Source organism: Danio rerio, chromosome 2, assembly GCF_052040795.2.
Source record: "Danio rerio strain M-AB ecotype USA chromosome 2, GRCz13ab, whole genome shotgun sequence".
Classification (NCBI taxonomy): Eukaryota; Metazoa; Chordata; class Actinopteri; order Cypriniformes; family Danionidae; genus Danio; species Danio rerio.
In genome coordinates, this window is record NC_141022.1 from 46,803,169 (window position 1) to 46,820,000 (window position 16,832).

General features: G+C 36.5%; 1 protein-coding gene across 23 annotated transcripts in view; it reads left to right on the plus strand.

Moving 5' to 3' along the window:
- Positions 1 to 16,832, plus strand: part of pard3ab (par-3 family cell polarity regulator alpha, b) — a 189,776-nt gene that overhangs the window by 114,679 nt on the left and 58,265 nt on the right. For 22 of the 23 annotated variants that reach the window (XR_015477619.1, XR_015477622.1, XR_015477620.1 and 19 more), the window contains 2 exon segments: positions 6,937 to 7,044; positions 10,206 to 10,436. Coding sequence is in view for 5 of the 23 variants with exons in the window: in NM_001423693.2 (NP_001410622.2) it covers positions 6,937 to 7,044; positions 10,206 to 10,436 (339 nt within the window). In the remaining 18 variants the exon portion in view is untranslated. 23 annotated transcript variants of the gene reach the window in all.

The following is a 16,832-nucleotide window of genomic DNA, read 5'->3' on the forward strand; positions in this document are numbered from 1 at the left end:
CAAACGCAACATCGGCATGTTACTGACTCAAAGACCGAGGCAACAATAGACAGAAAAACAAGATCGGTGGAAGATTTGAGGAGGGAAAATGAGTGGTGTTTAGAGATGCAAATCTCCCTAGCACTTGATGCTGTGGCGGATGTTTGCAGGGATGTTAAAGTAGGGTTCTGGCGGATTTGAGAAATATAGCTTGTAGTGAATAAATGGATCACAAAAATCAGGGTTCAGATCACTTTTTGTTTTTGTCACAAATCAAATCAGTTTTTTTATATCAGCAACAAAAATAGGAAGAAATTGGAAAGCAACTAGAACACTTTTATAATATATAACACGCTAACTCAAACTATCCATTCATTCATTTTCCTTCGGCTTAGTCCCTTATTTATCAGAGCTCGCCACTGTGGAACTATTCCAGCATATGTTTTATGCAGTGGTTGCCCTTCCAGCCAAAATCCAGCACTGGGAAGCACACATACCCACTCACACTAATACACTACAGCCAATTTAGTTCGTCCAATTCACTTATAGTGCATGTCTTTGGACTGTAGGGGAAACCGGAGCACCCAGGGGAAACCCACACGAGTGAAAACCTGCAAACTCCACACAGAAATGGCAGCTGGCTCAACCGGGACTCGAATCAGTGACTTTTTTGCTGTGAGGCGGCAGTGCTAACCACTAAACCAACGTGTCGCCAACAAACTATCTAATAATAATAATTACCACATTATTAACACAGTAGTTTATATTACAATTAGGGATGTAATGACTCATTGTAATCCATTTAACCAGTGTTTACTACAAACTAACTTAACATGCAATAGTGGCGATGACAACTTCATTTTGGCAAATTAAAGGGCGGTTTTATCAGTATTTAGATATCGTTGTACCCTCAGATTCCAGATATTCCAATATTTGCATCTGAACAGATTATTCTTCTCTCCCAGCAAACCATACATCAATAGAAAGATGGTTTATTCACCAGGTTTATTCATATATTCACAGCTTGTGTTTCTTCTCATACTGATAAACTTCCACCGAACGATTAAGGAGACTTTTTTTTCCATTTTATATGCTTCCTTTTACAGAATCAATGTTGTGATGTACTTAAAATACAATCAGTTAATTAAACTTCAGCATCCATTTAGTTGATCAAGCGTAAAACAAGATGAAAAGCCATTGACACGCTTGTGCTGTCAGGGTCAGCAGGCGAGAGCAGAAACACCACTGTAAACACTGGAGTAAAATAAATGTTCATATTTGAAAGACATGGTGTGGCAAAATTTCGTTTAATGCAGTGCTACTTGTACAATTTGAGACCCACTTTATATCGGATATTAATCAGGCAGGGAAGATTTTTCATTTTTAAAGAAAACTGACCTTAAACACATTGATTTTGTCCCCAGGTTACTGCAAAATTAAAAGCAATTATACCTTTTGTATACTTCTGCATATACCCTATTGTGCCTCGTTTTTACTGAGTAGAATGGTTCGGTATGGTACGAGTCATCTTTGTTAGACTTGTTTTTCCACTGCCAAATGGTTCCCTTTTGGAAAACGTTGCAGTCGACGTCATTCTCGCTTGAAGAAATGAAAAGTTTAGCTGTACCGGTCGTTCACATATCATACGAGAAGCATTTCTCACAAAACAGATGCTGTAAACACATGTAGTAATGTTAACCACTCTATGAACAGGATTAGATTACAGCTGCAGATCAATGAAAAAGAAAAGATTTTAAAAAAAGGAAAGGGTACCCAAAAAGTTTTTTGGTACCTTTTTACAGTGGAAATGGACATAAAAGCATACCAAACTGTATCGTACCATACCGCTTAGTGGAAATGGGTCATCTACGTAAAAAAAAAAAAAACCTTATGACTGAATTTGCAATCTAGGGTGGCATTTTGGGATATTGTGGCATTCCTGGAGTTGAATACTCAGGTGTTTAAGAGAAGAGTTTTCCAGTTTAAAAAATTCAGCTCAAGCGGAAAATAAGCATTCGGAAACGTTATGGCATTTTTATTCGCTTTCTTTACCTATGTTAACCCTTGTGTATCATTCAAATTTACCACCCTTTCATTATGTTTGTTTCTGTTTTCCCCCCATTGACTTCCATTATAATGACATTTTTTGATTGCAAAACCATGACAGCATATAATCATGCGTTCTTGATTGTGTTTGGTTTTCCCTGTTGGGAAGAGGTAAAATGTGTCATTTGTACTGTTTATCATCAGTTGGCAGCAATATCCCTTTAGATAGAGCTGTAAAAAAAAAACCTTGTGGAGTTCAATGGAGTATAACAGAAAATAATAGCATGCGTGCATAAACACACTTACTGTGTTTACGATGTTCTAAGAGCTGAGGTGCTTATTTAGATTTTTTCAGTCATATCAAGTCAAATGTCTTTCTCTCTCTCACACACACACACACACACACACACACACACACACACACACACACACACACACACACACACTACAGTACACTACACTACACTACCTGATAAAAGTCTTGTCGTTGATCTCAGTTGTAAATGCAACAAATAATAACTTGACTTCTAGTCGATCATTTGTAAAAGTGGCAGAAGGTAGATTTTTTCCGATTGGCCATCCCAGTCACCAGAGATGAACATTATTGAGCATGTCGGTGGTAAGAGGAAGGAGGAGGCATTGAAGATGAATCCAAAGAATCTTGATGAACTCTGGGAGCCCTGCAAGAACGCTTTCTTTGCCATTCCAGATGACTTTATTAAGTTATTTGAGTCATTGCAGAAATGTATGGATGCAGTCCTCCAAGCTTGTGGGAGTCAGACACAAAATTTATTATTTTTCCACTGCACCATGATTTTATATTCTATACTGTACATTATTTCTGTTAAGTAACAAGACTTTTGTCTAAGCAAAGTTAGACCTTGTTGTCCTAATTAAATAATTACAAATCAAGGCCTGATCATATTTTATTTTGGTAAAATAGGTGTAATTTAGATGCCTTTGCCTTACATATAAGCCACAAGTCTGATACCAAATGATCAACTAGAAGTCAAGTTATTATTTGCTGTTCCTGAAACTTGGATAGGTGGCAAGAGTTTTGTCTGGTAGTGTATACTCTATATGACTCTATATCAGGGATGTCCAAACTCGGTCCTGGAGGGCCTGCATAGTTTAGCTCCAACTTCCTCCAACAGACCTGCCTGGAAGTCTAGTATACCTAGAAAGAGCTTGATTAGCTGGTTCAGGTGTGTTGAATTGGGATTGGAACTAAAATATGAGACCAAGTTTGGACACCAATGCTCTATTTAAAAGCCAGAAACTACACTTTTTTGCCCTGCAACTCATGATCAGCAATAAAAATTACAAATTTGACCTCTTCCCAACATGGAAAACCACCACCAACAACAAAAAAATCCATTTTTATATGGTGTCATGGCTTATAAAAAAAATGGAATGAAAGCCAATGGGGCAAAAACAGCCACTAACATAATGAAAGGGTAGTCAATTTGCCCAGAGCACTTTCCCAAATTATGTGTCACTGTAACACGGGGAGTGACACCGACAACTGAGTTAGGATCAACGTTCAGGTTTATTGGAGTAGTCAGGCAAGCAATGGTCAACACGGATGCAAACAGGTGTATAAAGGCAGCTCAGAATCACAGTATAACAACAGGCAAGAGGTCGGAAGGCAAACGGCAAACAGGGACAAAGAGATAAACTAGGTGACGATCAAAACACGGGGAAACAAGACGAGGTAAACGCGTTGTAGTGTCACTAACAGTAAACAAGACTCAGCAATGGAAGTGAGTGTGTGTGCTGCTTAAATAGTGTGTGTAATCAATCTTTGACAATCCTCAGGTGGTGCGAGTGTAATCAGTCAGAATGAGGAAGCATGTGTGTGTGTGAGCGGAGTACATGTATGAAAATGTAGTCCATAAATGGCGGATTTGTGGTCCATAAGTTATTGTAAGTGAAATCCAGTGATCTATGAAGTTACGATCGCTGGTGATCGTGACAGTCACAATAAGATGTCACCAAAATTCATTCCATTTCCATTTGAAATAGAGAGAAAGTTGTTGCCAAATTAAGACTCAAAATCAAGGCTTGAGCTGCTTTATTACAGTCTAAAGTGTAAAAAGCAAATAAAGATTATTCGATTTAATTTATAGATACAGAGGGAAAAACTTGCTCTTTCCTGAATAAAATGAATTTGTTAAAGCAAAATTAGTCATACTTTGATTTGTAGCAGACTGCAGGTCTTCTCAGCAAGTGCTTGGACTTCTTCGCCAATTATTAAAAAGTAATAGTGTTGAAATAGAGGGATGAATATTGATAGGCAGTGCGGATTGACAGTGTGTTCCCCGAGCTCCAGGCAGGATGGACAATCACATCCAAAGACCCTGAGGAAAAGTCTGGAGTTTCTCTCAAGTTTGTCAGACCGGACTGGAGAGGAGAGAAAGAGAGCTCATTTGAAGCTTTTTGAATCTGTCAGCAATAGATAAATCATTTTTGAAAAACGTCGAATATTTTTCCCGACTGCTTCTGGGGCAGTGGAGCGTGTTAATGGCTGTCATCTGCCTGGCTGAGCCAAAAGCTACCTGCTACATATTAATGAGCGCTCTACATATTAATGAGCGCAGACAAATATCAGAAGTGGGATGCAAATAAATGTATTGAAACTCCATTCAGCTTTCCCTCTCTCACGCACACACATTTCGCGCACATGTCAGCGGAATATTAATGAATTGATATGCTTGATAAAGCAAAGATTTGCAGAGAAGAGTAGACCTTTTAGCGCACTCTCTTTCTCTCTTTGCCGAGTTGCAAAACAGTGATTAGTTTGTTAAATGAATTAGAATAGATGGATTAAGAGCTTTAATGTCAGTGAAATTAGAGCTGATGGGTTGAAGAGCTTTTTCAGATTTTCTCAGCCCATTGAATTTAAAGTGGCACGTGAAGCTTCATTATTTTGTATCCCAAAAAAATATTTAATAATTCTTTGAATTAAGATGCTTTGTTAATTGAGAGAAATGCTGAATTATTACATACTGGGGTTAAAGTTAACCCTGGACAATCACTGTCAATGTGTGTTAAGAATTAGTGTTGGTGACTGCATGAAACCTTTTAGTGGCAAGTTTACTTTTTCTTTTAAAAATATGTAGTTGTAAGAATGCAATTAGCAACTTGCAAAGACTGCATAAATAAAATTTTGAAATAATTTTTTAGATATGCAAAACATTTTATTAAAGCTTTTATTGTAGAAAAAAAACCACTTGAAATTTAACATGAAATTACACCTTTTTTTTACATTTTAATTCTCCCCCCTCACTTTCCCAAAGCATCCAAATTCAGTTGTACAGGTAAATATATTGTTGAAGTGAAATGGGCTAAAACAAATAAAACCATATACTGTATTCCACATATAAAAATGCACATACAGTTCAAATCAGAATTATTAGCCCCCATTTGAATTATTTTTTTTATATTTCCCAAATGATGTTTAGGGAAATGTTCACAGTATGTCTGATAATATTGTTTCTTCTGGAGAAAGTCTTATTTGTTTTATTTCGGCTAGAATAAAGGCAGTTTTTAATTTTTAAACATTATTTTAAGGTCAAAATTATTACCCCCTTTAAGCTATATTTTTTCGATGGTCTACAGAACAAACCATCGATATACAATAACTTGCCCAATTACCCTAACCTGCCTAGCTAACCTAATTAACCTAGTTAAGCCTTTAAATGTCACTTTAGGCTCTAAAGAAGTGTCCTGAAAATATCTAGTCTAATATTATTTACTGTCAACATGGCAAAGAGAAAATAAATCAGTTGTTAGAAATAAGTTATTAAACTATTGCGTTTAGAAATGTGTTGAAAAAGTCTTCTCTCCATTAAACAGAAATTAAGTAAAAAATAAACAGAGGTAATAATTCAGGGGGTTTAATAATTCTGACTTCCACTGTATATACTGTAACAGTAAATTCGAATTTTTATTTAGCTTTTGTTTATTATGTAATACAGCATTAATTAAACTCTGTTTTATTGATGCATGTTAGTCAGAGAACTATAAGTTCACATTTTCTTTCTCTCTGAATTTAGCAATACAATAATATATTATTGCATCAAGAACAACATAAAAAACAAAACACAAATAAAAATATATAATAAGATAGATAAAATAACATTATAGATAAAAGTAACATATATCAGGCCTTACAACAATACAGACAAATATCTAAATACAAATATGCAAAAGGTACAGCAGTAAAAAAATTAATTAATTAACATGTTTTCTTTGTGGTCTCCATTCATAGCTTAACCCAGGGGCAGGGAAAATATGTCATATAGTTTTAGTTTTTTTTTTTTTTTGTAATACTTTTATACTAATATTTATGATTTGTTGTATATAACTGATTAGGATTATTTGTTGCATTTTTGTCATTTTACTGATGCCCTGCAGTTACATAATTATAATAAAAGTCATTATTATTATTATTTTAGTCATGTTAAATTACTGTTAATTCAAATTATTATAATAAAAAAATTATACTAATAATCAATATTTCTTGGATATTAATTATTAACATTATTGCAGTAGTTTGGAATTTTACTGTTAGTATGTAATTACATTTTTATAAAATAATAATAATAATAATCATTATTATTTTAATCATTTTATAAATACATTTCTGTATAGAATTTCAAACTATTATATAAAAACTTTATCATAATAGTGTTATAGTCATCATTTTATTTCTTCAAGAGACCATTCAAAAATGTAGCTTGTTTAAATTGATAAATTATTGTTAGAAGTTTTGAGTCAAACACAATTTAGTTTTATTCCCCTAGTATGTTTTTAATTAAGTAGCTCACATCTTTACAGCTTCAATAAAAATATTTACAGTCAGTATTACCACTTCAGCCTGTGATATCCATGTTTTGTGTGTTGCAGGTTTGGAAAGTACCGTAAGGATGAGCGATTAGACGGTGCCAAGTGGAAAGCAGAGGAAACCCATGCATCTGAAGAGGAGACTCGCAGAATGAAGCAAGAGCAGGAGAGGTAAACACACACACACACACACACACACACTAACCTTCATCATCATTAACCTCTAATCAAAGGCATTTCCTGACACTTTACCTGCCAGTCTTACCCACATCCTCAAACCCTCTTCCTGGTGATTGTTTCAGGGCTGTCATTGTTTGGTGAAGCTCTTGTTCTAATGCTTGAGTAAAAGCCTAATATGTTTTGGTCATTTGAGGTTGATTGTGTGTGTGTATGTATGTATGCCTGCAGGTGTATGTGTGTTCATGTTGTTTTATTAATAATGCCATGTTGAACCCCCTCCGGTCTACCTTCTGTCCTGCGAGACCCTGCTGAGCACTCGCTACTCCTTCAATCTCTTTCTTAATCTTTCTCTGTCACACACATTCATAAATCATCCTGCTTTTGAGGGGGTTATAAATCTGCTCCTTTTTTGGTCATAATAAATTAGGTTTTGGGTTTTGACACCATTTATACATTTTTATGTTTGTTTTTGTAGATACAAAGGATTTTTCCCCAGTGAACTTCATCTACTGAAATAAGCTAAAACTGAATTATCGCCATATTGTAAAAACTTCAAAGACTTAGCTACAACTAAAACCATAATAAATTCTTTTAAATTGTATTAGGAAAATAAATTATATATTTATATATATATATATATATATATATATGTATGTATGTATGTATGTATGTATGTATGTATGTATGTATGTATGTATGTATGTATGTATGTATGTATGTATGGATGGATGGATGGATGGATGGATGCATGCATGGATGGATGGATGGATGGATGGATGGATGTATGGATGTATGTATGTATGTATGTATGTATGTATGTATGTATGTATGTATGTATGTATGTATGTATGTATGTATGTATGTATGTATGTATGGATGGATGGATGGATGGATGGATGGATGGATGGATGGATGGATGGATGGATGGATGTATTATATGTGTATTAGGAAACAAACTGGACATTTTTTTAGGTATACTTGTCCAACTGAGCATCGTAATGGGGATGAACAGAAATTTAAGTGACTTTGAATGTGGTTTGGTTGTTGGTACCAGCAACTGCATGATGCTATCATGTCAATATGGACTAAAATCTCTAAGGAATATTTCCAGTACCGTGTTGAATCTATGCCACGAATGATTAAGGCAGTTCTGAAGGCATAAAGGGTTCCAACCTGGTACTAGTAAGGTGTACCTAATAAAGTGGCTAGTTAGTGTATATCACATTATATTTGTGGCCAAATGGTCTTTGCATTATTTATTTATTTCCATATTTTTAACAGTGACGTTTGGAAAAAAAATACTATTTTAGTATTATTATAGCAAGCCACTTAGTAACCACTTTGATTGTTAAGGAAATTATCTCTTTTAAAATTAAAAGAGCTTAAAGTTTTTATGTTAATGTATTTCCTAGCCATCTTAATAAGCAAAGTAGGCTACATTGAAGCACACACTTACCAAATTTGTGGCGAAAGTAAAGGGCGAACTGAAAGCTCGTCTTTTTTAAAAGACAACTGGCTGTGAATTTGCTTTGAAATGTATTTTTAAACTGGAAGAACAAATTTATTCTAAACAATGCTAAAATAATACATTTTCACTCAATAGTAAAATGTAGATGTTTTTTCAACGTGCCACACGCATAAACACTCATTGGCCACTTTATTAGGTACACCTTACTAGTACCGGCTTGGACCCCCTTTCGCCGTCAGAACTGCCACTTTGTGGCATAGATTCAACAAGTTACTGGAATTATTGCTCTGAGATTTTGGTCCATATTGACATGATAGCATCACACTGTTGCTATAGATTTGCACATCCATGGTGTGAATCTTCTGTTCCACCACATCCCAAAGGTGCTCTATTGGATTGAGCTCTGGTGACTGTGGAGGCCATTTAAGTACAGTGAACTCATTGTCATATTCAGGAAACCAGTCTGAGATGATTCACGCTTTGACATGGCGCGTTATCCTGTTGGAAATAGCTATCAGAAGATGGGTACACTGTGTGGTCATAAAGGGATGGACATGGTCTGGTACAAAGCTCAGGTAGGCTGTGGCGTTGACACAATTCTCATTTGGTACTAACGGGCCCAAAGTGTGTCAAGAGAATATCCCCCACACCAATACACCACCACCACCAGCCTGATCTGTTGATACAAGGCAGGATGGATCCATGCTTTCATGGTGTTGATGCCAAATTCTGACCCTCCCATCCGAATGTGGCAGCAGAAATCAAGACTCATCAGACCAGGAAATGTTTTTCCAATCTTCTATTGTCCAATTTTGGTGAACCTGTGTTAATTGTAGCCTCAGTTTCCTGTTCTTAGCTGACAGGAGTTGCACCCTGTGTGTTCTTCTGCTGCTGTAGCCCATCCACCTCATGGTTGGACGTGTTGTGCGTTCAGAGATTCTTCTGCATAACTCGCTTGTAGCAAGAGGTTAATTGAGTTACTGTTGCCTTTCCATCAGCTGGAACCAGTCTTTGAAGTCTGGCATCAACAAGGCATTTGCTCCCACAGAACTGCTGCTCTCTGGATGTTTTTTCTTTTTCAGACCATTCCCTGTAAAGCCTAGAAATGGGTGTGCATGAAAATCCCAGTAGATCAACAGTTTCTAAAATACTTAGACCAGCCCATCTCGCAACAACAACCATGCCACATTCAAAGTCACTTAAATCATCTTTCTTCCCCATTCTCATGCTCGGTTTTAACTGCAGCAGATTGTCTTGAACATGTCTTCATGCCTAAATGCATTCCGTTGCTGCCATGTGATTGGCTAATTAGAAATTTGCTTTAATAAGCAGTTGGACAGGTGTATCTAATAAAGTGGATGGTTAGTGTATATCTCAGAAAATGTCTTTTAGAGTTTCATCACCCTTAATTTGATTTATTAAAACCATAGAAAAAAATAAATATATTGTTTACTGTACGTCATAAACAAAAAATAATGCATATATAATGAATATTCAAAGCACAGAGACATTTTTAACTGGATATGTTTAGGTTAGTACCAAACTAAACTTTATTCTTCAGTAATTTCTGTAATAATATGACACTTTTCATCTTCTGTTGATTTGTTATTTGTTACTTTTTAATCTTTCCTTTTTATTGTGCGTCTATTTTCAAATTTTTTTCTTAATATCTGTGTCTATGCAGGATCCAGGCAAAAACGCGAGAGATTCGTCAGCGTCAGGCCAGAGAGCGAGACTATGCCGAGATCCAGGACTTCAGTCGATCCACCCTGACCTCACTTCCTCCCGAGGAGCCTCCGTACGCAGGCATCGGCTCTCTGGAGCACGGCGGGTACCATCGCATCCACACTCCTCCAGATTCACCATACACACAGAAGCAGAACGGACGCAATGGACACCCCTCCACTTCAGACAGGTACTAATCAGCTTTTCAGAATTGCAGAAATACAAAGTTCTATCATGAAACTCAATTGGGCGCGCAGGATGATGAATCCCATCCAATCTGCTTCCAACAACATGGCATTGGACAATTGATGGTTGGTTTAACAAGGTTGATTTCCATTCATGTGAAATGTTTGAGGCCTAACTGTACATCTAAAACATGTCAAACAGATGCCAGGGGAAAAATAAGCGAGCAGGAATTAATTTATTAAAATGCTACTGTACTTGGAGAAACAGAACAGGCCATCAGTTTGACATTCAGTGTTGTGTTGGTGTTTTTGATTCTCTCCAGATTTTCCTTAATATGCACAGCATCTTTTGCACACAATACAATAAATGTAATGGCTTACTGTACATGGACACACACACACACACACGTGCACCAGTTGCCAGTCTGTACTTTTGAAATTGTGCTGCTGAAACTGAAAGAAGGCACCATTCACACAGAATACGTCTTTGTGTCTGCATCTAAAAAGACTCAGTGCTTTGGAATAGATTTTTTTAAGCCATTGGAGGATATGCAAACACATCCACTATGAGTGCTTTCTCCAACATGTTGCCATCAAATAAAAATGGTTATGCCGACTACTTCTATACACTCCATAGAGAGAGGGTTCATCCGAAATTGCATACTTTTCTATTATATAGTATGTTAAAAACAATATGTGAGCCAAGTAGTACAGTACTGTATGTCCAAATTTATATTCGATAAACAGCATGACCTACCACTTCTGGGGACATTGTAAAGTTTACATACATTGGACGCTACGCTATGCCATGATGTCTCACCATGCTATGCCAGGAGAATTCTTGAATGGGAGTAAACTGACGTCAAATGGCAGATGTAGTATGTCCCAAGACCATGCTTTTTTAACAGTTGTGTAGTAAATTAAAATGGAATATCACATATTCGAAATCGCAATGAGCGCATCTGCAATAGTCAAATCACACGATTGTTGAGTCTGAAATATAGTTGACCATGAGCGACAGAACAAATGTGATTTGTAGAAACAATTCAATTCAATTAAATTCAGCTTTATTTGTATAGCGCTTTTACAATGTAGATTGTGTCAAAGCAGCTTCACATAATGGTCATAGTAACTGAAACAGTGTGGTTCAGTAACTGGAACAGTGTGGTTCAGGTTTTAGTGTTTAAGTTCAGTTCAGTTCAGTTTAGCTCAGTTCAGTGTGATTTAATCATTACTGAGAGTTCAAACACTGAAGAGCCAATTCATCGATGCGTAGCTCTACCAATCCTGAACCATGCGAGGCAGTGGCGACAGCGGAGAGGGAAAAAAACTTCACCTGATGGGAGTGAAGAAAAAAAACCTTGAGAGAACCAGACTCAGTTGGGCACGACCATTTTAATTTCTCCGCTGGCCAAAAGTCTTGTGCAGAGCTTCATTCGTCGTGGTTTAGGCTGGAAGATGGCCTCAGCGAAGACTCGTCTGTCCCTGGAGCGTCGCTGGAATCAGACTCATGTTCTCCACTCCCCACGACCATCAGCGCAGCAGCAGCTCAGGATATGGCCTGGTCCCGGATATGGAATCCTTGGGATCATCACGTCGCTGGTCTTGGATCCAATCAGTGACTCCGCATAATCTGAGGACCTCGGGATGAGTATCCCCAGGTGAAAATAGAGAATAAAGAAAATAATTAGCGTAGCTGCTGTTCATAGTGTATATAAGCAAGATGCAGAAGCCAGTGTTTAACCATAATAATGAAGGTTTATAATTTGCATGTGTTTTTAAGACCTGTGACAGCATTTTAGGAGAGTTAAGAACATTTGAACAAAAAATGATGATGTTTGAAGGTGTAACAAAGATATATTTTATTTAATTATTCATGCAGAATTGATACTATTATGATTTATGAATTCATACGAAAAAGTTTCTAGTCCAAATATCTACATTTCAATTGAAACATGATTAGTTTACCAAATTGGAAGATAATTTTACTTCTTTTAAGGAAAAACCCTTAATTTTGACTCCAAGAATTTGATATTTGGATTAGAAACAAAACAAAGCAAAGGAAGAAAAACAAAATAGAAAATAGTAAGAAAATGCCAAATAGAGCTATTCAAACCATCTTTTGAAACTGTATTGATAGCACAATATTTATAGCAGAAAAATAAAATATCGCAATATCAGATTATTCCAGTATCGTGCAGCCCTAATTGAAGTGTAGTTACAACTCGAGTAGTAGGCCATTTTAGACGCAGACCAGAGAGAGTTGTAACAACAGAATTCCAAAATGTTAGATCGTCACATGATTCATCTAGACCAGGGGTGTCCAAATTCGGTGTTAAAGGGCCGGTGTCCTGGAGAGTTTATCTCCAACTTGCTTCAACACACCTGCCAGGAAGTTTCTAGTATATCTAGTAAGAGCTTGATTAGCTGCTTCAGGTGTGTTTGATTAGGGTTAGAGCTAAACTTTCCTGGACGCTAGCCCTCCAGGACCTTTATGGCATCTTAAAAAAGTGGTGCTCATGTACGAGGTGCTTCTAAACATCCAAAAGCAGAGCATAATGTTCATTAGAAGTGTTTAGTAATGCACATTAGAAGTGTTTAGTAAGTTACTTAAAAAAAATTATAGATTACAAATTACTGAAATACTAATGGAAAATTGTAATGTGATTATATTACTTCATGTAAAAAGTAACCAAAGTAAAGTAATTAGTAATCTGAAGTTACTTTTAAAACATATAAAATATAACAATGAAAATACAAAATAAACTGCAGCTCTTTCAGTAATTTAGTATTTCACCGCAGCTTGACATATTGACTTGACATATAAAAAGACTTAAAGAGTTCGGTTAAAACTTAAAATTCTCTTATCTACTTGTTTCAATCCTGTTTGTCTTTTTTTTTTTTTTTTACACAAAGTAAGACATTTAGAAGAAAACTGGATACCTGTGATTATTGACATCTATATTATCAAAAAGCACTGCAGTGTTTGGGTGTTCTGTGTTTGTCTGAGGTAATTAGTCTACTGAATTGTATATATTTCATGCAAAGTATGAAGCTGATTGGTCAGTTCTTGTTACATGACTCGCAGTCTTCAACTGATCTCTCTGGAAAATGGCCGTGTGCATTATGCACTCCGAATATTTGTGTGCAAGCCTTGCGCATTCATTAGAAATAACAAGCTTGAGCGTGCAAAAGATGCAATATGTGAACGGCCCCATAGGCAGCTACGCTTCTCTATACTTCTGTATTTTTGAGCACCGGTGTCCTCCTTGGTGACGAGTATTGTTATAGAATGCTTTCTGTTCAAGTGCTTGAACAAGTTGCTGGTCGAGTTAAAAGAAGTAAGAAGTTCTTTAGAGACTGGACGTAGACTGCATTTCGCAGCAATATTTTTGTTTTTATGCTCAATGAAATCAAAGTAATGTCTGTATTTCCACTTGAAGAAGAAGCCACTCTCAACAGCAACAATTTCAGCAAGCATTCTCCAGCAATTTAAAAGTGCATGCTTATTAACTGATGTTACAGTTGAAAACGTGATTTAAACAAAGCATTTTTCTTCTAAAACTGTTTGTAACTCAAGTAATGCAATTACATTGACTTTAGTAACTGTTATTAAATTACACAAATTTAAAAAGTAATTAGTTACATTACTGCGTTCCCCATGTAATTAGAAATATTAATATGAATATGAAATCGTGAATATGTAATATGAAATCGTGTAATTATTGACTATTTGTCATTTGTGTGCATTTTAAGCTTGTGCTTTAAGTCTTCAAAATGCTACCTTCTCTGCAATGTCGTAAACGCCATATTGCTTTTCGGATCCTCTTATCGGATTTGATGTTTTGGACAGTGTTTTTTTCCTGTAAAATGGTAACAACCAGTACAGCGAAGAGACGGCAGCATGGCAGCAAGATCAAATTATGAAGCTAAAATAAAATGTCTGTTTCTAACGTCTTGGAAGCAGACATTTACATGAGATCACAATGAAAAAAGTTATTTATAGCGATATTTATAATTTTAAAAAATATATATATATTTTTTGCATTATTTGCCAGTCAACCACCTTTTGTTAAATAATTTCGAACTGCAATAAAATGCCGCCACATTTTCCATACTGCTCTTTTTGTTTGCATAACACTGAATTTTGCTCATTATACATTTTTACATTTTTTAAATATTGAAATCCTTGTTGGCGTGGGTTTCCTTTGGGTGCTCCGGTTTCCCCCACAAGTCCAAACACATGCAGTACAGATGAATTGGGTAAGCTAAATTTTCCGTAGTGTATGAGTGTAAGTGTGTATAGATGTTTCCCAGTGATTCCCAGGCAAGAAAAATCTGAACCATTGGCCTGATCAGACCAGTAGAAAAAATCTTTATCTTTGAACCTTGAATTAGAATACAGTAACGCGTTACTGTGGAACATGTTACACCCAACTCTGGACATTAGTAAAAGCGCATTGGAAAAGAGGAAAAAGTTGAGTGTGAATGACTCCTTAGTCATTGTTTTTAACCATTAAGAGGTTACCTCAGTGTCCACAGGAACATGGGTATGTTCAAAGCTGCACATTTTTTCTACGTGGTTTTGTTGTTGGTCTATACGAAGACGGAGTATTTTGGTGCCAGTTTATCAGGAAGTGATGATTTTTTTTTCTCTCTTTGCTCTCTTTGAAATTGTCTAATTCGCATTATTGAATGGAAATATAACTCATGTGTGACTGAAGTAGACACCTCTCACATTACTAAGGTTAATGATGAATTCCTTAATTAAATCTTTATTTAAATGATCACGGCAATGTTTGGAAATGAACATCGATAGTGTAAAGTCATTCTCAGGGGCTTTAATAAAAGCCAGTTTGTGGGACAGCTTTGTTTGGGTTTTGTGAGAGTTGCATGTTTTCTTGTGACTAAAACAAACACAGGCTTAGCGAGACAGGAAGGCCACTTCCTGTAAGAGCCCTCAGGGAACAGGAAGTGGGTGTCATTCCTCAGAATGGAACTGTGGGAATTATCCTCACAAATCTGCAGAGGGAAGTGGATCTTAAAGGGGCCACAGTTTGTGGGTGGGGGTGTTGTAACGGGTTTTAGAGGGAAATGCTGTGTGTGTATTTGTGTGTTGTGCTATACAAACAGCATATCATGTGTAGTCACCTTAAAGCTACCTGTTTTGTTTTGTTTTGGTCAATCAGCTTCTTTACAAGCTGTCAGACAGTATTACTTTATACCAAATCGTCTGTCAACGTGGCAATCTAAGACGCCCTTTTCCGTTTATTTTTATTTATTTATTTTTTTATATCATGATTTTATTATTGTGCACATAATGAGATGTTATGACATCAAATAGGCAGACAAATAACATAATGTAACAAGAATATAATAATACAAGTTGATTTTAAGAGTTTTCACCTTTCAGTTGTTTTGTTTTCTTTGACTTTTGTAAGCTTGTGAAACACACTTGGTTGCTAAACATGCAATCTAGAGGCATCGGTTAGTCTCTGTACACTCAGAACAATGCCCAAGATCAGTTGTGAAAGAGGTTAAATTGGAAATCCAACAATAATAGAGTCATTTTCACAATGTCACAGCTTTAGCCAGACACACACACACACACACACCCACACACACACACATACAGAGAGTATCTGACCTAGAAATCAGAGCGCTCCTGCATTCTGGCTGTCAGCTTGAGGTCCCTCAGTGCAGAACGTTTAAGTAAATGAGAAATATATCTGTTCAGTCAGCAGAACTGCTTTTTGAGGCCTGATAGAGGGCTTCTAGTCACACAATTGCACACAGACATAGTTCCGGTCCAGTTGAGCTGTAATGATGGCATTACGATACAAGGTGAGGGGTCTTAGGAGAACTTTGTAATAGTGAAATGAAGTGTTCTTCGTGCTTGTCTATTGCTGCGTTTGTAAAGATGTATATGAATATCTGACTATATCTATTCTGTATCTCTAATATCTCTTTGTGCGTGCGTGCGTGTGTGTGTGTGTGTCTGTGTGTGTCTGTGTCTGTGTGTGTCTGTGTCTGTGTGTGTCTGTGTGTGTCTGTGTGTGTCTGTGTGTGTGTGTGTGTGTGTGTGTGTGTGTGTGTGTGTGTGTGTGTGTGTGTGTGTGTGTGTGTGTGTGTGTGTGTGTGTGTGTACTTGTGATATCCTGATTGCAACAGAGAAATACTGTAAGGCGATATCTCTGTAGACTGATGGCTGTTCTGATGCACGGTGAACGTCAGCTGCAGATGTGAATGAATAACTGAAGAAAGTAGTTCCTATACAAAAGGGTTTTTAGACATTTTTATCTTTAATTTTTTTTACATGCGTAATTAAATAGATGTCGAACAATGTCAAACGCAATATCACATGAGACACTAACGCGTGCGCACACCAGTGCTGATATACA